The sequence below is a fragment of the Taudactylus pleione genome, unplaced genomic scaffold (genome assembly GCF_031769625.1).
Source record: "Taudactylus pleione unplaced genomic scaffold, aTauple2 ptg000105l, whole genome shotgun sequence".
Taxonomy (NCBI): domain Eukaryota; kingdom Metazoa; phylum Chordata; class Amphibia; order Anura; family Myobatrachidae; genus Taudactylus; species Taudactylus pleione.
The window spans coordinates 6,422,208-6,446,878 of NW_028284507.1; the positions used below are offsets into that span (position 1 = coordinate 6,422,208).

The following is a 24,671-nucleotide window of genomic DNA, read 5'->3' on the forward strand; positions in this document are numbered from 1 at the left end:
TTGCAATAATATATTTTTCACCAAGTCATTGTGATTAAAGATCCCAGGTCAACCTTGGTGATTACTAAGGGAGCAGACAACAAGGTTATTGTATTCATTGATGACTGCTGGTGTGCTTTAAATGGGTTCAGTTAGATGCTGTGATGACTTAGGTTCAAATATTCTTCCATTTTAAGTACATTAAGTTTGTCCCCGGGGACCCGGCCCAGCTGCCCAGCAGAGACAGACACTGGACAGTGCTCTTGTCATTCAACTAGGCGCAGGTTGCGAGGCAATCGTAGGACACGGACCAGCAGCCAATCAGAAGCGGCTGCCGGTCCGCAAGCTTTGATTAGCTTGAGACCAGTGACATGATTTGAATCATAGCGGCGCTAGGCTGAAGAGCCAGTGCGGCAGCGGCTGCCTGCTGATGCAGGTATGGGGCGCCCGGCCTGCTGATGCATGTGAGAAAGCACTAAGTAAGAGGCTGCTGGGGAGACAGGAGGAGGAGGGGGGGGGGGGGTTGAGCATAATTATAAGGGGCATTACTGTGTGGCATAATGTGTAAAATCAGTGCATTACTGCATGGCATAATGTGTAAGGGGCAGTACTGCATTGCTGTGTGGCATAATGTGTAAAGGCTGGGCATTGCTGTGTAGCATAATGTGTAAAGTACGTTACTGTGTGGCATGTGTAGAGGGCATTATGGCGGGCATAAATGTGTAAAGGGCATTACTGTGTGAGATAAATGTGTAAAGGACATTACTGTGTGTGATAAATGTGTAAAGGACATTACTGCATGGCATAAATGTGTAAAGGGCATTACCACATGGTATAAATGTGTAAAGGGCATTACTGCTTGTCATAAATGTGTAAAGGGCAATACTGCATGGTATAAATATGTAAAGGGCATTACTGCATGGCATAATGTGTTATAAGGGGCACTACTGTGGTGTCACGCGAATAAAGAGCACTACTGTGTGTCGTAACATGAATAAGGGACATTCTACAGTGAAAAGCTAAAACAGCGACCCCATCCGTGGGCCGCAGTGACCGTCATGGTACGACATCTTTTCACAATGCAGGGAAAGCTTGGGGGCAGCCCAGCATCTCTGTGAGTGCTGGGCCCGCCCCCTACACTGATGAAAAGCAGGTGCATCTCAAGGACACGCCCCCATTTCTGAGTGGTCACACCCCTTTTTCGTATGCGCTCCTTTGCACGCAGTGAAGTGGCCCTTTCTGTAAGGCTCTCTGCCATGAGGAGATGCCCTTCAGGAGATGGCGTTACCCACCGCATCCAATCCATACTTACCGACATTCTGGCAGCCCCCTCCGGGAAAGGGCTGCGAGGTCGGTCCATCAGGAGGTGTGGGGGCAGCTGAAGTGGGTGATGCGAGGGGCGTGCAGGCGCAATCTCACGGCCCCCCCGCTTTATAATGCAGATATTACGGGCATTATAAAGCAGGGAGCGGGGCTACAATGACGCCGTTCAGCATGAATTGCATCATCGCACCACCAGACCACCCACTTTCACATGCAAGCATGGGGGGGGGCTTGGGGGGACACGGGGGGTCGGCAGCCATTTCGAGGGACTTGCCTACTCTTGTGGGGGGTCGGGAGTGGCACCTGATTTTCTGGAGGCTCCTGGAAGTCCCTGGAGAGTAGGCAAGTACGATCCAAGCCCTGGAATGCATCGCATCCCGGGGCTTGGTGTATATGAACAATGCATCTAAGGGCCTGTAGGGAAGTCTGATGCTGTTGGAGGTATCAGATGGGCATTCTAGGGGTATGTGTGGTGGCATGTGGGAGGTCTGAGCGGCATATGGGGAGCTCTAAAGCATAAATTATGATGGGACCCAGAAATGGTCAGGTAGGACCCCATTTTTTTGTGGAGGGTCCCTGGGACCAATATACTGTATTTTGTCACTCAGCGCGATCACTGTGTATAACAAAACTTATTATTCCCTACGACCTCCTTTATGAGCTGTGGGCACATATTATATAGTTGCTCCTAGTAATACAATATGTAAGCATACATTTGGGTGCATACCAGTAATATCAGGTGCTTGTGTACTTATTCTGAGTATTCAGAGCCAGATAGCAGAAGTCGTGATGGAGTGTATTTCAAGATTCGGTTTGAGATGTAAGAGAGTAGTGTCTCTGGGATCGTAGAAATCCAACATGTTGGATTTTCCCGATTTGAGGATCGCGATCAAAAAATTATCGTGATCGTCATATAGTGGACATTTAACATGTAATATTTCAGCGATCCTGTGACGGATCGCTGAACATCGATTCTGGCCGGCGTTTCCTCCCAGCAGATCGGCATTTCCGATCGCGTCGCAGGATCGTGGAAAAACCTGTCAGATGTATGGGCACCTTAAGTGTCTTAGGGGTGTATGTGTTAACCCTTGGAAAGAGATAAAGTGGAAAGAGATAAAGTACCAACCAAGCAGCTCCTAACTGTCACTTCACAGGCTGTTTGTAAAATTAAAGTTAGGAGCTGATTGGTTGGTACTTTATTTCCATCCACTTTATCTCTCTCCTAGGCTTAGTACATAGACCCTTTGGTGTCATATGCCACATTTGGTGTCACATAAGACACGGGGCGGGATGCATCAATGAGAGGTCTGGCCACTTACCGCATATGCAATACTTTCTGGGGCTTGGATGCGGTGGGCAACGCCATCTTTAGAAGGCATTGCCCCATAGAAGCCTAAGGGCTTCTATTCGCAAAGTGCTGTGAGAGGAATCCCAGCCACCCTCTCTGGCACGTGCCTCACTCAACACATACGCAGAAGGACTTCTGGATCATAAACCTGGAAGTCCTTCTATCGCAAAGGACAGCTCTTATACGGGAGAGCTGTCCTTTGAGATTTTATTCATGCATACCGGCGTTATTTACACCTGCGTCCATGCAATGGAGGCGGAATGCATACAAAATGCGATGTGTCATGCATCCCGCCCCCTGTCTACTTGCTGAATAGCATCTTATCCTTAGTTTGTTTTTCAAAATATATACGCGTACCACATTCTCAACTTGTCCTGTTCTATTTTGCTTACTTTAGGGCTCCCTGTTCTTACCTAGAAGCACAGTCAGCGAGGTCTCGTGTAGCCCTGACGATGTGGGAAAATATATCTTCGAGATTATTCCGGGTAAGTTGTAGTAAAGCTGTAGTACTAAAACCCACTTTAACCTTAAACATGTGATTTTCTCAACGGGTTTGTCCACTTTTGTGGTTTGTCCACTTTTACCTCAGTCGGATACCTACCAGCATCCCCCACGGCAAGCACATCATACGACACAGCATGCACAGAGGGACTTCTGGGTCATAATCCCCAAAGTTCTCCCTTCCCAAAGTACAGCTCTTTTCAGAAGAGCCATCCTTTATGATTGTAATAGCATTTCTAGGTACATACCGGTGTTATTAATGCCGGTATGTACCATATAAGTGGCGGGATATATTGCATCCACAATGCCATGCTTAGTACATCCCGCCCTATGAGTTTTATATGACTTTTAATTCATCTCCTGGGAATTTAAAGCCCAAACAGAATACTTCCGTCTCTTTATTTTTTATGATAATTTTCTTGGGATAAGCAAAGAAAAGAGATTACTAAAAGGGCAAATTATTGGCAGGGCTGTCAGGCAGAGCATGCTTTGCCTAGGCAGGCTGCATTAGAGTAATAAGGCTGCTATTGGGCAACATTCTGTCTTTCTTTATGAGGTAATTATAGATTTGGATGATCAGTAAAGGTCACATTTTGTACTTGGATAAATAATTATAGCAGTAACCCTACGTCTGCCAGCAGCTCTTGCAGCGCATCTGGAAATGTAAATGGACCTGTTTACCAAGAGCTGAGAAGACGTCTGAGTTTATGACCTGGGAGTCCTATTATGCATGCGCGGTCATCAGTCTGCGCAATCATTGGGGGGGGGGGCGGAGAGGGGTCTTTTGGATCCCTCTCTGGTGATTTTTGCATAAAGAAGCACATAGGCTTCTATAGGTAATGTTGTTTATAGCTGGCATTGCCTATTGTGCAGGAGCTCTGGAAAGTTTAGCACATAGAATTCTATGGGGACTGCTGTGCCGCAGGTCCGTAGTGGATATATGTGATATCTGCTGTGGACCCTTTATAAAACTTATGGTGAGCCATATATATTGTGGCAAACCTCCGAAAACTGCAGTTTTCAGAGTATTTTTTCCAACATTTTTAACTTTGATCCATCCTGCCTCCCACAAAATATTATTGTGCTCTATTACAGGAGTATAAAATCCAGAAGCACATAATTAACTGAAAGGATAGTTAATTAAAGCCAGACTTTATTGCATATAGGGAAATGTAATAGCCTGTGAAAATCAGACGTCAACGCAATTCCAGCAAGTCTGACAGTTCTTTTAAAGCGGCAATTATTTAAAAGGCAAAACCAGGTTTGGGTTTATCTTTTAAATCATTGTCGCTTTAAAAAAATAAAAATGGGCAGAATCATGCCAATAACTGTATCTCACATGCTATTAGATTTCCCCCATACACTGTAATGCCTAAAATTGCAATGTTTTGGGTTAATGCATTCATTTTATTGAACAACATGGGTTCAATGTGCAGATGTAAAAGGACTATTTTGAAGCTATAACTATTTTATCTACTTGTTACAGATAAGTGAATACTGATAATTGCTTGTCAGTCACATGAGTATAAGGGGTAAATTTACTAAGATTCGAGTTTGGTTGAGATGACAATCTCGGGTGAGTTTAAGCATGTTTTTCATCTCACAAATATACTAAAGGCAAACTCAGGTGAGCTTGGGAGAGAGGGTCTCATTTAGAGGCGGTTGTTAGATGCAAGCGGTCGCTCTGAATCAGGGCAGCCGCTTGCATCTTGAACGGCCGCCTCCTTGTCAATCGTTAAGCTGTGGGTTAACACCCTCAGCTCTAACAACCGACATGGGTGATGGTCGCGATGGTCAAGACCATCGGTGCTTACGACCAGACCCTAGGGTAGGGTCTGGGCACTCGTACCCCCAGGGAGCTTCTTGCTCTGTTCGAGCAAGAAGTTCCCCACTGAGATCATTGCTGACTGGAACGCCTCCGTTTGGCCGGACACGCTCCCGGTCCGCCCAGCAAATGGGGCAAGCTGTCACTCAACATCGACAGCTCGCCCCGTCTGCTACGAGACCCCTAACGATGGAGCGCCCGTCGTTAGCAGGGTCTCACGCATGCGCACGACGGAGCCGGCTCCGTCGTGCGCATGCGCTGTGGGTCAACATCGAGTCGGTTGTGAGTGCTCAGCGCTCACGACCGACTCTGAATGAGCTCCAGAGTTCTTTAATTTCACTCGTAAAACTCGGGTGAGATCGCAAACTCGAATCAACTCACCATCGGGCAAACTCGGAAGTACTTTTCATGAAAAAGATGCAGTTTGCAAATTTACTAAAATTCGAGATTACAATCTCAGGTGAGATTGGAGCAAACCCGCAGAGAAATTGAAATTTCAAACACTCCACCTCCTGAGCTGCGAGTTTGCCAGAAACATACACAGATCACTGTGATTTGTGTATGTTTCTGCATGTGTACTTAATGTAAAGTGTTTATATTAAAAAAAAATTATGTAGGGTCCCCCCCAAAATTACATAAACAGTCCAGGACTGGTCAGCCAGACCTAGGGCCTGATTCAGACCCACTCGCGAGCGGCTGTCCGCTCGCAAGTGGGTGATTGGTCTGCACTGAGCATGCGCACGACGGAGGGAGCTCCGTCGTGCGCATGCGCCAGACGCGACGAGCGAAGGACTTTCCTTCGCTCGTTGTGTCCGATCAAAGGGGGCGTGCTGTCAATGTTGATTGACAGCACGCCCCCTTTGGTGGGCGTGCCGGGGGCGTGCCTCCCTGACGGGGGCGTTCCCACGGGAACGCCTCCCGTCAGAAGCCGGCCCACTGACATCACTAGTGATGTCAGTGGGAGTGATTTTGGCTCTGATAGAGCCAAAATCACTCCGGAGCTTGCGGTTGAAAACCTCAACCGCAGGCTCCGGCTCGCAATTACGATGGTCACGACCATCGCGGCCATCAAAATGCACGCTCGTATAGCCTGTGGGTGGTGACCCACAGCTATACGAGCGTCCAGGAGGACGCTCCATGAAAATGGAGCCCGGCCCTCATGCAGAGCGTGCGCTCTGCTCAGAGCGTACGGCTCTGAATGAGGGCCCTAGTTCCAAAAATTATGGGGAACAAAACAAGTAGGGTTTCTCCGTAATGTAGGAACCAGCACCTGGCTGCAGGGCCAGTGCTGGTTTTAAATATAGGGGGGGGGAATTGCGTAGGGGTACCCCTATATTTAATACCAGCACCGGACCCAAGCTGACCGGGTTGTAATGCCACAGCCAGGAGACCCTATTACCGGGTCTCCATCACCAAAGCATTCGCACCCCAAGCTGTGGATCTCAGGGGAGGTGGAGACCCCCCAAAAAAGGGGTCCCCCTCTCCCAAAATCCCAGTCTTGGACTGAAGCCTGGGGCTCTTCCCCGCACCCCTGGGCTGTGGGTACGGGGGTAATAATGTGTAAAAAAGATAAGTTTAAAATAATAGACCCAGGGGACTGTGTGCCCCGCACACACTGCACCCATTATAGATATGCCCCTGCGTATCGGATAGCTCATACAGCTAGTGAGTAATACGATTTTGAACCTTGGCTCACGGGAAAGTTGTGATAATACACTGGGCAGGACCACTTATATAGCACTCCTATCATGGCGAGCACTGTCTAATTAAAACACTGGAAAATGGCCACGGCGGCCATTTTTCCGGTGTTCTGCACATGCGCAGTAGACACCTGGCACACTCTAGTGCCCGGAGTCTACTAATGCTCCAGTGGCTGGCCGGGGAGAGAGGAGGGGCCCCCTCCTCTCTTAAGACGCCTCTGCTTTAGATTTATGGTGGCAATAATACCTGGATTTGCCTTTTAAATTGCTGAAATCTTGTGGTTGCCTGCAACACCCAGGCAATTATGCGTACACCTACATCTACTTTTCTGATTAACCTTCAATTGCTCTTTTTCACTATATTGTCAGGATCCAGCATAGAGCCGAACAAATCCATATCGGATGGCTACATCCTTATGGCAAATTCACCGTCTGAGATGGAGGAATGGGTGAAAGTAATCAAGAAAGCAGCAGGTTTCCCATCAGGAGGTAACTATTCTTGGGTAAAGCTTCTCTGACATGAGCAATTAGTATTGGGGAGGAAGAGGTCTGATTTTTAATCTTTTAAATAACTATGTAAAATTTCCTTATGTAGAAGCGCTAAAAAAATCCACTTAGAAATACAGTATGTCTTGTTTGTAGTGTTTGAACAGCAAATAAATCACCCTGGAGACTTTTGACCAGGGATTTCCATGAAAAGGGTTTACCATCGATGGTCTCCATCAGTGCTGCCATCGGTACTTTCCATCAATGGCAAGAAACCTTTAATGGTTTGAACCATCAATGGGTATCCCTACTGTGGAACAAGTGACCATGTCTGCCCAATCAGGCAAGGGATCGAGGCTACACGGAGTGATGGAAAGCAGGGCAGGGCTAAGCGCCCTCCAAAATTATATTTGTTTGCAGTGCACCAAAAAAAAAAAAAAAAACACTTTTCTTTTGTAAATTATAAGACTGTTACAATTCATTGAGAAATTCCATGACGGAAACAAATAAAACCAAGTCTGTAAGCCAAGTGCTATTATCAGGGGGAACTCCAAGGTGCTTTGGAATATCCTTATTACTTTACGGTAGGAGGTGCACAATGCACAAGTTTAAATAAACTACAAAATTGTGACTTTAAACACCGCTACACCAATATACATTCAGTATGCTGTATATGTTGCATATACAGTATGCAATATAAATTCAGATTGCAGGGGTTGGGTAAAATTTTTTATTATATTTGTCGCAGGTGGCTGGTACAATAAGAGAACAAAGAATCACAGGGAACTGGCGCTGAAAGATCTACAGATCTGACCTTAGCAAATAATCTTATTTCACAATGTAACGAGGCTACTGTGATAACAACCTCAATAATCATCCAAGTTAATCTATTTTGACAATAATTCAATGGTAAATAATATCGGAGTCCTTGCCCTGCAACATTAAGGAATAGTTATATTGTGTGTAGAATCAAAGAATGATTCTAAAGCAGAAGATTTCCCTTTTAGTTGCACTCATTATGTGATGAAAATTTGTCTAAAACTTAACTTTTAATAATTAAATGAGTAAATTAACAATAAATGGACTCCATAATACACACAAAAAAAGAACATACAAAATTCCTTAAACATAAAAATACTCGCACAGCCAGCTTATAAGCATGTTGTTGCGGTGTTAATCTGAATAGGGACAAACTAATAATGTTGTCCTCTATATTCAATAAAAAACTCTGTATTATATAAACCTGTCAGTTTAGGCAAAATACTTTCATATATCTAGATTGTAATGTATACATTCAAGGTTTATTTAGAACAAAAAAAGTGAATTTGAATAACCATTACCCTAATTATTGGACTCATAATTCTCCTGTAGCCAAGACAAGATATAATGTTACTTTCTGTCTCAATCTCATAAATACATTAGGGAAAGGTTATTTTGCTGCATAATATCACATCTATTTAAATTGCCCCATGTAGCCTTATAATTAAACCCTGATTAGGTAATTTAAACCTTGGTGCCTCCTCCACCAATTCTCTTCAAAATTCAGTGCACAAATGAACAATGAAAATGTACAACATCCTCAGTCATATACTGATAACAAAACCCTATTCCTAAAATAGCCTCTTATATTACTATATCATATCTTATATATAGTACACAGTTAATGCATTCACAAGGTTTATAAAGTGTCAATAAAAGGATTCCCCTATCATAAATGTGAAAATTATTGGGTAGTGATAAAACACATATATAACCTCTATTATAAAGTTGTGCAATTGTGTACACAATTAAATATGATAAGCTCGTGTAGAAGACAAGGAAATATCAATATGTAACAGATGGCTCTGCCCTATTGGAGGAAGACCTCTCACCCCCTATCTGTTTACCATTGGTATTGAACAGACAAGAGGGACCCCCTGGGTGCAGAATGAGAAAACAGTGGAGAGAATAGAAGCCGGTTTCTACTTTCCCTGCAAACACCGGCAACCCCGTGTTGTGAGTACACAGTGCAGGGCGGATTGACCGGTGAAAGCAGGATGAGAGCGCCGGCTGAGGTATCTGTTAGCAGGGCTGTGTCATGGGGGAGGTGTGCGGGAGCTCGGTCCCTTGCCGCAGCACGCGAACCGTCCAATTTGCCGGTAACCTGTACAACATACGGAGGTCCGGTGAGGCGGCTCGTTCTGATGACACGCGTTTCACTACAAAGTTTGTTCACATCAGAGCCTGTGTGTATTATGGAGTCCATTTATTGTTAATTTACTCATTTAATTATTAAAAGTTAAATTTTAGACAAATTTTCGTCAGATAATGAGTGCACCTAAAAGGGAAATCTTCTGCTTTAGAATCATTCTTTGATTCTACACACAATATAACTATATATTGACCTTTTTCCCGTGGTGCACCACCAGCCACAAGGTAATTTAATACAAGGTCTATGATAGGACAATAAATATATTGATAATAGGCTGGGTATAATAACAAATTCATTTTCTATTTATTCCTGTGCGGATTCAAAAAACTTTACCCCTTGTTTTGTTTAACATTAAGGAATATGCACATGTGATATTCTTTTTTTAATAAAAAATAAGGCAGTTATATTTCAGGTCATTGTAGCTGCTTACTGCAATAGTATATTCTCTGTCAGTTCAAATCGGTGCTTTTATTAAATCATTTAATAACAGCACAGTGAACATCTGATCTGGTTCTAATTGTAGATACAAAAAAAATTTAAGCCTAACCCAGATATTCTTGTGTACTGGTGTGCTTTTACTACTTACTGTTACTAAGTTGAATTTAAGAGTGTTGGTTCAAGGTTCTACCTTAGTACTTCTTGGCTAGCGTTGTTGACCACTAAAAACCAAGACTACTAGAACACATGAACAGCATAAATCAGAATGAACACACAGAACCTGGTTGAATAATTGTTTTTTTTTACAACAGTCAAATAGATACAGTAATATCAACTTCATTGGGAACTGACTTACAAGAAGAGCCAAATTTGGTATGCAGAAACTCCTATCAAAAGATGAAATTAGATGGATCCATAGACTAAAGACATTGAGCCCCAGTGACCTAAACATATTATTATTATTATTATTATTATTATTATACAAAGGGGTAAGTTTACTAAGATGGGAGTTCTATTTAAGAAGTGATGTTGCCCATAGCAACCAATCAGATTCGACTTCTCATTTATCTAGCACCTTATATAAGATAATACCTGCAATCTGATTGGTTGCTATGGTCACCATCACTTCTTAATTGAAATCCCATATTAGTAAATTTACCCCTAAGTATTTCTTTATCATAATATGAGAATAATGGGACTGTCACAGAAAATGAAAGGAAATATATCATTAGGGATCAAACCAGTTTGCCTGTGATTTATGTGTTACCCAAAATTCATAAGAATTTGACCAACCCACCTGGTCGACCGATTATTGCCAGTACCGACTCAGTGTCTTCAAACTTATCACATTTTGTGGACCATTTCTTACAACCTGAAGTTATTAAGCTTAAATCATATGTCAAAGACAGTATAGACGTTATCAAAAAATTAAGAAATATAGAAATGAAGGAAGACTTTATTTTAGTTACCGCTGACGTATCCTCTTTATATACTATTATTGAACATAAATTAGGTATAGATGCAATTGAACACACTTTTAATAAATATGAAGAAGGGTATGATAATATGAGATTAGCTTTTCTGAAAGACTCCATCCATTTCCTCTTGCATAATATTTTTTTCTGGTTTCAAGGCCAGTACTATATACAAAATAAAGGCACTGCGATGGGTAGCAAATTTGCCCCATCATATGCGAACCTTTTTATGGGATGGTGGGAGGATCTTTATGTATGGAATGACAATCCTTTTAAGCAATTTTTATCGGTATGGATACATTTTATTGATGATATTTTTTTTATATGGACTGGGCCAGAGGATATTTTAGAAGATACAGCCCCTACACCATCTGCTTACAGCTTACACAGTACACACAGCCCCTTCATCATCGGCATACACACAGCCACCTCACCGGCATTTCTGCACATAGCCCCGCTCTCTCAGGACTCGCTTCGCCGCAGTGGTGTGCACCCTTCCATTCAGGATCCCCAGAGGCACATTAGAATAGTGCGCCGGCCACGCTGACCGACAGCCAATTAGGAGCGGCCACGTGGCCGCTATTGATTGGTTGCCGGCCGTGAGGAACAACAGCCAATTAGAAGCGGCCACGTGGCCGCTCCTGATTGGATGCCAGTCCGCGAGCCATAGTGCCCCATCTGTGTCACACCTGTTTGTCTGCCACTCCCTTTCAGAATGTAAGCGCTTATGAGCAGGGCCCTCTACCCTCTTGTCCTTCTCCCTGCTTTACTTTCATCTACTTCTTATTCCCCACTAGGGCACCTAACACTTGGTTGTTTATGCTCTGATGCTTATGTGGGTGTTATGGTTGCTAATGTAGCAATGTATATTATCCATGTCCTTATACTGCATTGTATTGTATTTATTTATTTGTTATTTATTAACAGTTTCTTATATAGCGCAGCATATTCCGTTGCGCTTTTCAATTGGAAACATAAATAGAACAAAACTGGGTAGTAACACACAGATATATAGGTAGGAAGGCCCTGCTCGTAAGCTTACAATCTATTAGGAAATAGGCATTGATACACAAGGATAGGGGCTATATATTGCAAGTTTGGTCCAGCCAGCATGGAGAGTTTCTTGGTGGACTGCATGATTCAGTCACACAGGAATGTAGGCCAAATATCAGGAGGATGTTAAAGAAAGACAATGTTTGAGGTTATGTGTGGACTGTGAAAGGGGATGTAATTAGATATGAAAGCTATGAAGGTTATGTGGGTGGTTCTGGAATCTGATAAGCTTGCCTGAAGAGGTGAGTTTTCAGGGAACGCTTGAAGGATTGGAGACTAGAGGAAAGTCTTATTGTGCGTGGTAAGGCATTCCATAGCGTGGGTGCAGCCCGAAGAAAGTCATGTAACCGTGAGTGGGAGCAAGTTATGCGTGGGGATGAGAGACGCATATCTTGTGCTGAGCGGAGAGGTCGGGTTGGGAGATATTTTGAGATAAGTGAAGAGATGTATGTTGGTGTGGTTTGGTTAATAGCCTTATGTGTAAATAAAAGTATTTTATATTGAATATGGTAGAAAACCGGCAGCCAATGGAGGGACTGACAGAGTGGTGCAGCAGACGATGAACATTTGGCAAGGAAGATAAGCCTCGCAGCTGCATTCATAATGGATTGTAATGGTGATAGCCTGTTTTTGGGAAGGCCAGTAAGGAGACTATTGCAATAGTCAATGCGGGAAATAATGAGTGCTTGGATTAGAGTTTTAGCAGTGTCTTGTGTGAGATATGGTCGAATTTTCGATATGTTTTTTACTTGTTTGTAACATGATTTTGAGACAGATTGAATGTGGGAAACAAAGGACAGTTCAGAGTCAAGTATGACACCTAGGCAGCGAGCTTGTGGGGCAGGGTGGATTGTCGAGTTATCAACAGCGATTGAGAGATCAGGTTGGTAACTGTTATTGGCTGGTGGAAATATAATTAATTCTGTTTTAGAAATATTAAGTTTCAGGTGGCGATATGAAACTTAATATTGTATTGTATTGTACTGTAAGTCACTGGTCGCCTATTTGTTTATGTACTTTGTAAGGCACTGCGGAAAACTTGTGGCACCATAGAAATAAATGATAATAATAATAAACACTGAAATAAATATGTGGAGCTCCTATTAATTCTAAGCCAGGATTAATCTATCAAGTCGGCATAACCACCCACCCTAACATCAGCATAACCAGAACAGCTCATAAAACACTCCATAAAATCAAACAAAAAAAAAGTGCATGGCAGACTCTTACAAATGTGTTTATTTAGGCGAATATCCACTACACGAGCGATACCGTGTAGTGTGTCCCCGGCAGTGGTGTGCTCAATGTCATTAACGACATTGAACACCCACACTGAACGGTATCAATCACGATATCGTTCAGTGACGTCACTCTCCCTCATCCCCATACTTGCAGAACCTGACAATATCATCAGGTTGCCCTGCAAGTACGGGCGATGAGCGACGTCGTCAATGACTAGCGGGAGCGCGCATCTCTGGTCGTTGATGGCATATGCACTGGCCGATATAATGAACGATTGAACGATAATGATATCGTTATCGTTCATTTTATCGGCTTGTGGATACATGGCATTACATTTGTAAGATTCTGCCTTGAACTGGAAGCCATAGAAGTCCCCACCATATAGAGATTTTGTAAAAGGAAGAATAAGTTATAGTACATTAGTATTACGTAAAGAACAAACATAAAGTCTGTGGTGGAGATGTACTAAGCTTTGGGGAGTAATAAAATGAAGAGAGACAAAGTACCAACCAATCAGCTCTTAAATGCCATCTTGCTGCCATTGTGTTTGAAAAATTTCAGGAGCTAATTGGTCGGTACTTTATGTCTCTCCACTTTATCACTCCCCAAGACTTCGTATAGCTGCCCCTATGTGTTATTGTATTTTACATTTAAATATACTGTCTAACTGTCCACCTTAAAATGACATGGTAAGGTCCAGTTCAGACAAATAACTAGCAACTTATTGTAGTCAATGATCAGAGGTACAGTTGGATTCTTAACCCAAAGTGTCATGAGTGAATCAAAGAGATTTACATACTCTTTGTATGTGTCATATTTATCGGTTGCGGCCGGGCATGCCTAACCTACTGTTATGGTTAGTATGGGGGACCTTCCAAATTGCAGTAGGAAAAGAGTGCTTTGCCCTGAGTGCAGTTGAATGTTTGGACTACTTTTGCAAGGTGTTGTTTTCTGTCTGACTTTGACTGTGCTGTACGAAGCATGGACAAAAGGTTGCAATTAAAATGCTGTACTTGTCCGTTCCATCATAAGTGGTGGGAAGCAGTTTGAGAATTTGGAATAAAGCAGTGTCTTTGCTAAAAAGAATTTGTTCTCAAATTCGCTTACCAATTTACAATGTATTTTGTAGGGAATGCCAAAAATGCATAGGAATATTTATGTCTGCAGCAGTTCTTACTGACTTGTTTGTGTTGGCATAAACCTGAACATACCGGGTAAAATGGTCACAACAGCTAAGCTACATACAAGGCGTCCTTTGATTTTCTTGTTATTTCGATCAGGATATTTATAGACAGATTCATGTATCTGCTAATAAGCAACAATATGTAGTAACAATTTAGTGCAACATTGGCTCAATAAGATTGCTTCATAGGGAGGAGAATCTCTGTGTATTACCATCAATAAGAGAGCTTCCCCACAGCAATTCTATATTTCAGATCTTTAACATTGTGTTCTTATAGCTGACATCTATATAAGAACTAATATAACTGGCACCTATTTAATTAATCTGCAAAGTAAACACAGGGCTAGAGGAAGTCTGAAACGTGGGGCCTGTACACAAGGTCTCCTCATCCACGAGTACCAGTCGTTGACAAGAATTGACCAAAGGTGCAGAGTCTAACCAGCCGGGAGGTGTTCTCCAATGACCCCTCCAAGTGGGATATGGGTTTAGCTGCACCCAGCTGGCAGGTTGCGGTTCTTTGGTCAGGTAACTGGTACTCACGGGAATAGAGAGCCTTGCTACCATGGCCCTAGAGGATACTTCTTACAAGGATTATGCTATACCCTTGTATAGCTTCCAAAATATTCACTGGAGGATCTAGGAAGCACAATGGCACTGATGATTGGATACTGTAGTGACAGTGATATTGTGGCTGGACTCTGTAGTGACAACGGTACTGAGTCTGACTTCTGTGGTGACAGCAGTACTGAGGCTGGATGCTGTAGTGACAGCGGTACAGAGACTGAACGCTGTGGTGACAGTGGTACTGAAGCTGGGCGCTATAGTGATAGTAGAACTGAAGCTGGACGCTGTACTGACAGCAGAACTGAGGTTGGACCCTGTAGTGACGGTGGTACTGTGGCTGGATGCTGTAGTGACAGCAGTACTGCAAGTACTGGAGAGATATTCTGAACTCACTGTAGCACAATGCTTTGATAATTGCTGCAAGCACTGGGGAGATATTCTGAACACACTGGAGCACAAGAGTCGGAACTCGTAATCACAGGAGTAACGCAAGGACAGACCTGGAACGAAGTAGCATCAGCAAACACTGCAAAACGACAACATTGCTCAGGCAACTTCCTGTGGTCCGCAGTCTGGCTTTATCCCCTGCAGTAGCAGATCATTGGTGGACAGCATCAGCTGACCACCGTCATGCTACCATTGGGTATGGAGTAGTCACGTGATTCAAACTGTCATGGCCACATTCATGACGGCAACCACAGAAACCAGGCACGGAGCAGTCCAAGGCATTTCACATGGCACTAAGTATAATGCTCAGCGCGTTACCCTCTGCCGTACCCAACGTCTGACCCCACGGGAGATCAGGGGAAGCTGGCCGCAACCTGATACTGCCCTTCTTTCTTTTTCTCTTATCTAGTTCCGTTAATTGGCAGTAGGTAGCACACCCCTTATAGAATTTGAGAATCAGACATTAAAAGGGGTTCATCGAGATAAACTGGTGCTGTAGTCTTTTGTTGTTGTTTAGGATAGAATCCTTTGATTTTCTCCAGATAAAGAAAGTAAATTGAAACCATCTTAGAGGGGTAAAATGTGGTCATATTAGTTAAAGGTGCTCAGGAAAGCTACTTTGGAGATTTATCTTTCAAACACCTTCATCAGTGACTTATATTATGTAGTGTCCTAGGTCACGCTGCATATGTGACCAATCACATCTGCGTCTGACAAAGTTCCCAGTCCTATCGACTGCTAAGTGTCCCATTTTCTCATGTAATCCTTTGTATAATAAGTTGTGCTATACAGTATATTGGGCAACACTAGCTGGGAACCAGATGAAGTTTTTCTTCAAAGAACTCCCCCAGTCTAGATAGAGCTTTGGCCACCAATGCATGAATGTGGGTGGGTGCTTCTTGTCTCTCACCTTTGTTTGGGAAGTTGCTCTGACTTTCGTACTGACAATGACAACTGACCCACTAGCTCTGCTTTTGTGTCTTTCTTATGGTTCCTTTGGAAAGTTTAGCTACCACTGGAGTAGATTAGATGTCCGGTATTTTGGTTATATTGGCTACCTCTTAATGGGCACAATCAGGGCATCATTTCTTCTTCTACATAGATGACTTGTTGTACTTGTAATGACTTTGTGATCCTCTTCCTGGTGTTCAGGAACCAGAGGTATGTGAGAGCCCAGATGCATCATCGTTTCCCCTCCCAGGGTGATATCAGGGTGAAGCAAAGTTCACCCAGTTATGTGGCCCGTTTAATCACATAAGCTTGGATATACACATATGCTTACAATAGCTTCCACCATGCACAGTTTACTGTATTTCTGTATATAGTGGGTCCTTTGTGCATGAGTAGCGCTTGTGCTCTTCCTATATGTGACAATGGGAGAATGGTGGGGGAACACATGTGGGGCAAGCATGTGCACTCTTCAACTCTTCCCCTGTCACAAATGTTCTCTTATCTTCTGACCTTGTCCTTTATAAACCTCCATAGTGCTTCCCAACATATTGGTAGTCAGAAGCGGGACGAGGGATGTGGCTGTGGCACACTGAGGGCGTGACTGTGCCATAGCTGGCATGCCGTTTTTCGCTAATGTCATCCACCCACCTTCACCCCTGCAATTTGGGATAAATGTCCAGATCACCTAGAAACTTCCCCTCCAGGAGGTATCCCTAAATTATTCTTATTGTATTTTTTTTTTAACCTATATTTTTGAACCAACAATTTTGAGTAATGCAAAGTACTGTCCCCGTAATGTTCTAACTGACATTGTTCTTGATCGCCCTTAACAGTATCACTTTGTGCGTCAGCTGCATTACGTCTTCTTAGGTCATTGACAAACTGCTTGACATTTGTTAAAAATAGCAGAGGTAAAGAAAAAGAAAATCATGAATCACCAATCCGGAAAGCACTGCGGAGACATAGATAGTACAAAAGGTTATCCGAAAGGATTCACAGCATACACTGTAATTATTAAGTTGTGCCCACTAATAACAGATTAGCAGCCACTAAAGGCATCTTAATATCTTAAATCTTGCAATGCCTGTCTTCGTGTATATGTGGAGCGAGGACAAAGCTCACTCTTCCTCCACAGTAAAGGGGTAAATTGAGAATTTCATAATTGGAATTAAGGACTGTTTGTGCAGAGGATTCTTTCCATTTCTTTTCTTTACAATAACATAGCACATCCTTTTCTATCAGCCATCTCATCTAGTAGATCATCGTTTCCTTTATGGCAGCAAATGTTCATTATCGCCACGTTCTTTTAAAAACTGTCAGGTCTTAATCATGTCATTGACGTATCCGGATCTATTCACATTTTCTTTGTTTGCTGCACCAAAGTTCTAGCGTTATAAATATTGGGCCTGATTCAGTATGGAATGCAATTGTGATCACAGCTGCGTAATCGCACCCAATGCAGCTGCGACAATATGCTACTACTACTGCTTTCTCACATCAGTAATACATCGCAGTCCTGCATATACATCGGTAACAGCAAAGCACATCGGCCCATCACACACAATTACAGCAGGTCTGACCCATCGCAGAAATTGCAAGTCTCGTCACACGCAGTGAGTCCTCAAGCTGCGTATGCAGTGGCTATTTTATGCACGTCCATGCAACGGCATTCAAACAGATGGACACGCCTGCGTTTCTCCAACCACTCCCAAACACTCACTCACGCTGCGATGGATCCCTATGTGCATGCGTAATCGCAGTGCGGTGCATGTGTAGTTCTGAACAATCGGCCGATCTGCTTATGCAGTTGCAATTGTGTACAGGCCCGCCAAGAGCCGTGGCGGGCCCCGGTAATAGAGGGCGTGGCCTAATCATGGGAGGCGTGGCCATGCCCCCTTGCCGAGAAAAAAAAAAAAAAGATTTGCAGCGCCGCGAATGCACGCTGGGGCGGGGGGGCGCTCTGAGCCCCCTCAGCCTGGCGCAAAGCCAGGGGGGGCACGATCAGTGTGATCGCTCCCCCGCACAGGCATAGGAGACTGCTGTGGCTGCTGCTCAGCAGCCACGAGCAGTCTCCAACTGCAGCTCAGCACACGCTGTGTGCTGGGCTGCTGTGAGGGGGGGAGCGGCGCCGGACCCGGGCCCCCGCCGGGCCCCTCAGGAAGCCCGGGCCCGGGTAATCTGTACCCGCTCCCCCCCCCTTTCAGCGCCCCTGATTGCGTACCCTGCTGAATCAGGCCCATTGTCTCCAGTACAATGGAGATGGTCGCATCTATGGGCCTGATTCCGAGCTGGATGCAATGCAGATGTTTACACAGTTGAGCATTCATCAGTAATCTGCACTTCATTTTCATTGTCGTTCGCATGTAGGATTTATTTACATAGCGATTGACAGACGGACTGCTTGTAGGTGACATTCGGGTGTGGCAATGAAAACTCCAACCGTTTACAGGAAGTGTCTCAGCATGCAAATGCGATCCCATATGCAGCGATGCCGTATGCAGTAAAAATGGCTCAGGCATCACAGTTCCCGCCGTCATTCTGCGTGTACTTAGGTTTAATCTGAAGTCTGTCTTTGTACGCAGTTGCTTTGATTTGCAAAGCGGACGATGGGAGTCTCAATACAAATCCTTGTGGCTGCAACATTGCATAATTTGCACAGATTTGCAGCAGTTATTATTAGTGTCCATCTCTGAATCAGGCCCTAAAATAGGGCAGTTATTTATTTTATAGCATTTGTTATTATTGTCTTTGTTAGCTATTTTGTATTACTATACTAGCTGAAGTACCCGGCATTGCACGGGTTTAAATCTTCAAGTTTTATTATGTGATGTTGTCCAAATCCATCCAGTGGAAGGCCAAGAACAGGCTCCCTGGGTCAAAATTCTTCCGGCGCACCCCGCTGTGAGGTCCGATCGGGACCCCATCCACTTCCTTAGGCATCCCAAACCAATTGACACCCCTCTGTGAAGTTTTCATCCAATTCCATTCAATGAAAGGCTCAGAACAGGCTCCTTGGTTCAAAGTACAGCCCAGGGTACACCAATGGGAGATCCATCCTGGACCTCAACCCCCCTAGTATTTCTTCTGATATCCAATGTTACCACTCCGAGAGGTTTTCATCAAAATCCATCCAGTGGAAGGCTCAGAACAAGATTCCCAGGTCCGAACAGGCTCCCTGGGTCAAAGTTCTGGCTGGCGCACTCCACCGTGAGGTCCGACTGGGACCGCAACCACTCCATTAGGCATCCCAGACCAATTGCCACCCCTCTGTGAAGTTTTCATCCAAATCCGTCCAGTGGAAGGCCCAGAACAGGCTCTTCAGGACAAAGTTCTGCTCAGCGTACACCAAAGGAAGGTCCAAACGAGACCTCAACCCCCTAGTATGTCTTCTGGGATCTAATGTTACCACTCTGTGAAGTTTTCTTCCAAATCCATCCAGTGGAAGGCTCAGATCAGAATCCCCAGGTCCGAACAGGCTCCCTGGGTCAAAGTTCTGCCTGGCACACTAAGCTGTGAGGTCCGACCGGGATCCCAACCACTCCATGAGGCATGCCAGACCAATTGCCACCCCTCTGTGAAGTTTTCATCCAGTGGAAAACCCAGAACAAGCTCCCCGGATCAAAGTTCTGCCCAGCGTACACCAATGGGAGGTCCGACTGGGACCCTAACCTCCCTAAAACCTGGCTAGGATCCAACTAGACCACCTCACATTGGTTTCATCCCAATTGGTGCAGGGGTGTCCAAATGCATAACCGGACAGTCAAACAAACAGACCAATGAATTTTATATATAAGATTTGTCTCATTGTTGCGTTGTTGCTATGTGGTCTAATAGCTTACATTTTCGATACCTTTTGGAGCTGTGGAAGATATTTCCCAACAAACAAACAAAGAAACAAACAACCTTTTTAGATAAAGGGGTCAATCCAATTAGGTGCGAGTTGCTGTTTTCTCTTCGAAATTGCATAGCGAATTCATTTTACAATCCATTTAGCAACTCACACTGAACCAGTCAGACTGAATTAGCATTTTTCCATTTGCACCTCCCTGAGGGTGAGAGATGGAAAGGAAAATCTTTATTGAAGTTTAAAATGTCGGGACACTGTGCTGAACCCCTTGGACACCACCCCCGCTAATCACTAATTAGGCAATTGGCAGTTTCCAATGAGCTTAATTAGTCCAATAATTACATGTCATTTTTTGGGGTAAAAATCATTGTCCTCAAATTACCCCAAAATTAACTTTTTTCCTTAGTTTAGGCACCCCAAATTTAATAACAATATTTTTTTAATTGAAAAATAATTGATTTTTTTTTATCATTTTTTTTTAACAATTTTTAAGGTGACCTCAAAGTACCCCCAAATCACCTTTTTTCCTACTTTTTTTTTTTAGCATTTTTCGTTAAATCCGTTTGAGATTAAACGAAAAAAGTTTTCTTTTTATAATTTTATTGCACTTAAAAAGAAAAAAGAATCAGAAATCAGCCATTTGACACCATTGAAAACGCTAATGAAATTATTAATTTTGGCGGTCCTAGGATGGTCTCCCCACTTTTTCATGCACTTCTCGCACTTCGCATTTGGCAGCCAATTTGCAAACCTCCGCTATGAGTACCATGAATAGGCATTTTTAATTGGATGGGAGAATTCTCGGGAGCGCGCATTCATGCAAAGTCTGCGAGTTTCAAAAAACAAACTCGCTACTCGCAATTCGCACCTAATTGGATTGACCCCATAGATTATCAACCCACAATATTTTCATTTTCTACTGCACTAATACAAGCAACAACATATAATACTATATGCACTGGATATCTGGAATCACAGACTTTGTTGACTTGAAGTTGCCATGAAGATAGAACTAGACAGCACTGAGCTTAGTCATGATCATAAATAAGCTGCCGTAATAATGTGACAACATTACTCTGTCTCTTCCCAAACAATAACCGTTGTAGACTGGAAGTAGCAGCGAATGTGTTAGGAATTTCTTACACAGAGCGCAGAGAAGGGGAGGAAACTATTTTGTGAATAGACAAATTATTCTGACACCCTAAGTAATAATATAGAAGACAAGTAGTGTAGTGTGTTTCGGTCATATGTCTGGACATTTTATTTTCGCTCATATACTGTAGGGCCTGATTCAGAGCTGCCACAACTGCAGACTTATTGCGTGCTTCAAAGTAGCCGCAGACATCCACCAGTATCCATAATAAGCTGCATCTATGTTACCCCGTCTCTATACATCCGCAATACCGCAGCCGTTACTCCTACACTGATAGGATACAAACCAGAGGTTATGGGGCAGATGCAGAATTACACTTCAAATCTTGGGCACAATCTGTGTTCATTAAAAAATAAAAAAAACAGCAATTGCGATCATATTCATATTTTAGGATTTGTGGAATTTGACAGCAGTTGCATATGCACTAAGTATATATACAAGAACCAGCGCTGAATGATATGTTTCCTGAAGAAGCTGGGTGTCACATTTAGCCAATGAAACGTGTTGAGACCCTCTCTGCACCCCTGTACAACTGCTGGACTATCATTTGGACTTTGTTACACTCCTCCTTGGACCCTTTGGCAAATACTGGAAACTTCCATGTGGATTTATTTCACAGCCTACAAAGTGTGGCGTCTAGGATGCTAAGGACTGTGCCGGTGATTGCTACACCACTTCATGGTAAATAAGTGCTGCCTTCAGAGATGACTTCATCTGTTTGGGACGCATTGGAGATTGTCCTAGGTCCAGCTGTCTTATTATACAAGAGCAGACATTCAGTTTGGTTTTATTGTGAACGTTTTATTTTGCTTGTCTTCAGACATATATTGATGCTTTTTAAATAAATCATTGTGTTTTTCAATCACACCGTCCATCTCATTCAGCGCTGGTTCTTGTATATATACATGTTGTTTCTCCCATAGGGACTGACTATCCCTTTATTACCGCATAGGGGCAATCACTACTGGGGGCCTGCATAAGGGGGACCACTACTGGGGTACTGTATAAGGGGCACTACTGGGGGCCTGCATAAGGGGGACCACTACTGCGGGTACTGTATAAGGGACACTACTGGGGGCTTGCATAAGAGGGACCACTACTGGGGGCACTGCATACTGGGGGTGCTGTATAAGTGGCACTACTGCGGGCCTGCATAAGGGGGACACAGTATAAGGGTGCACTACTGGGGGCACTGTATAAAGGGCACTGTATATAGGGCACTACCACACGGGGCACTACTACTGGGGGCATTGCACAAGGGGCACTATTACAGTGGGCATTGCAAGAGGGGCACTACTACTGTGGGCATTAAGGTGCATATGGAATGGAAAGGAATGTTCCCAGAAAGGAGTGTGTGTCATAGTGACATCCCCCATTTTTCAGTGGCCACGCCCCTTGTGGCATGTGACCGCGCCTTCGGTGTGCACATAGGAGGGGCCTCCATTTTTAATCTTGCCCAGGGCTCCAAATACCCTAGTTACACCACTGTGCCAGACATACAGTAGGTCACATACATTTGAGTTCTATCGGCGCCCAGGTACTTAACCATTTATTTTATCTGCAACAAACACACTGTTAGATGCTGCAGTGACAACTCCCCTTCTCCTATATGAAAAAAACAAATTCAGGGCGACGAAGAAATAAACATTAGCGGATCATTTGCAAGCAGCCAGTCACAAGCCCTCAGCATCATCTTCTACTACAGTATTTGCACCAGACCCTGGCTAATAACACAGCTTTCTCAATAGTATATCCGGGTTGGGTACGATATCCCAGCGGTGACCATCCTGACGGTCACAGTGGCAGCAGTAGAATCCCATTGACCAAAACCTTGATGGCTTTTAGTGAGTATTCTAAGCCTAACCCTCACCTCCTGCAGCCTAACCCTAACCCTCCCCTCCCGCAGGCTAACCCTAACCTTCCTTAGCCTAACCCTAACCCACCCCTCCCGCAGCCTAGCCACTGCTCCCGCAGCCTATCCCTAACCCACCTCTCCCACAACCTAACCTTAACCCACCCCTCCCACAGCCTAACCCTAACCAACCCCTCCCGCAGCCTATCCCTCCCTTCCCGCAGCCTAACCCTGCTCTCCCACACCCTAGCCCTCCCCTCCCACAACCTAACCATAACCCGCCCCTCCAACAGCCTAACCCACCCCTCACGCAGGCTAATCCTAACCCTCCCACATGCCTAACCCTAACCCACCCCTGCTGCAGCCTAACACTAACCCTCCCACATGCCTAACCCTAACCCACCCCTCCCGCAGCCTAACCCACCCCTCCTGCAGCCTAACCCTAATCGTCCTCTACCGCAGCCTAACTCAAACCGCCCTCTCCTGCAGCCTAACCCACCCCCTAGTGCCTAAACCTGACCCTAACACTAATACTCACCATCAGGATATGTCTGCAGACGGGATTCTGCTGCCGGTATTGTGACTGTCGGGATGGTCACCATCGGGATCCTGACTACATCCCATTCATTTTTATCCAGTTCTGCCAATTGGCGTAGTACTCTCTCTGCATTAGACCCATTGTTAAATAAATAAAATATAAAGACGTACTTTACCAAGGATACCTTGAATGATACAACATGTGCCCTAGTCTTAAAACGTGTGTGCTATTCCGTCTGCATTATCTAACAGTGTCGGGTTAGAATGTCCAGCTTTATGTGGGTGTCTTAGAATATTCTGCAGCTCAGAGCAAGTGCTCAGTGCCTTAACTCCCTTAATAAGTGGAACTTCAACTATGATAAGAGAATGAACTGTGTCAAACTCTGTGAAGTTCAGCAAGTCAGCTACTGCATCACTCTCATATTTGCAACGGAAAGAGCAGCTAGCTTCTGTAGACCGAGCGAAAGTCTACGATGATTGTTTGATAAGCACGGTGTGACTGATGTCAGCTTGCGTAATGCGTAGATTATCTTGCGTAATATCACTCTATGTATGCTCACAATGAGAATGCATGCGTATGCACGATTGCAGACCTGCATGCATCTGACTCTTAGGATGCCTCATGGCTGGAGAGGCACAATGGGAGAGGAAAGGGGCAGTCTTACAGTAAGGGCATATTCACACAAATGCGCATGTATGCCTGTTGGGAGACTTTCCTTTTGCACTTGCCCGAGGGCATGTGCAAATACAATCTGGTGCTGATGACCTCACCAGTGCTATCAATGCGTAGCCGGACACAACTGCATTATTTTATTTTTTTACAGCAATTTACGCCCATCTTGCAAACAACTTTGCACCAGCCTCTGTAGTACCCAGCCACAGTGAGGGGGAAAGCTTTAGCTATATATTTATAAATAACCCATCTCAGGACAGCTTTTAATCTGAAGTCTGTATTGTTCCATAGTATTTGTAGCATCAGTATGAAATATACTCTTCTTGCTGTCTGGTATATTAAGGAGTTAACAATAAGCAGGTAAAAGTGAGGTTTAGGAGGGAGGGGACAGAAATTCTGGTTTA

The 24,671-nt window shown here is 44.1% G+C and overlaps 1 protein-coding gene across 2 annotated transcripts in view; it reads left to right on the top strand.

The window, feature by feature from the left end:
* Positions 1 to 24,671, top strand: part of ARHGAP25 (Rho GTPase activating protein 25) — a 133,709-nt gene that overhangs the window by 86,332 nt on the left and 22,706 nt on the right. For both annotated transcript variants that reach the window (XM_088470871.1, XM_088470872.1), the window contains exons 3-4: positions 3,048 to 3,135; positions 7,046 to 7,165. In XM_088470871.1, coding sequence (XP_088326997.1) covers positions 3,048 to 3,135; positions 7,046 to 7,165 — 208 coding nt within the window. The remainder of the gene's footprint in view (positions 1 to 3,047; positions 3,136 to 7,045; positions 7,166 to 24,671) is intronic.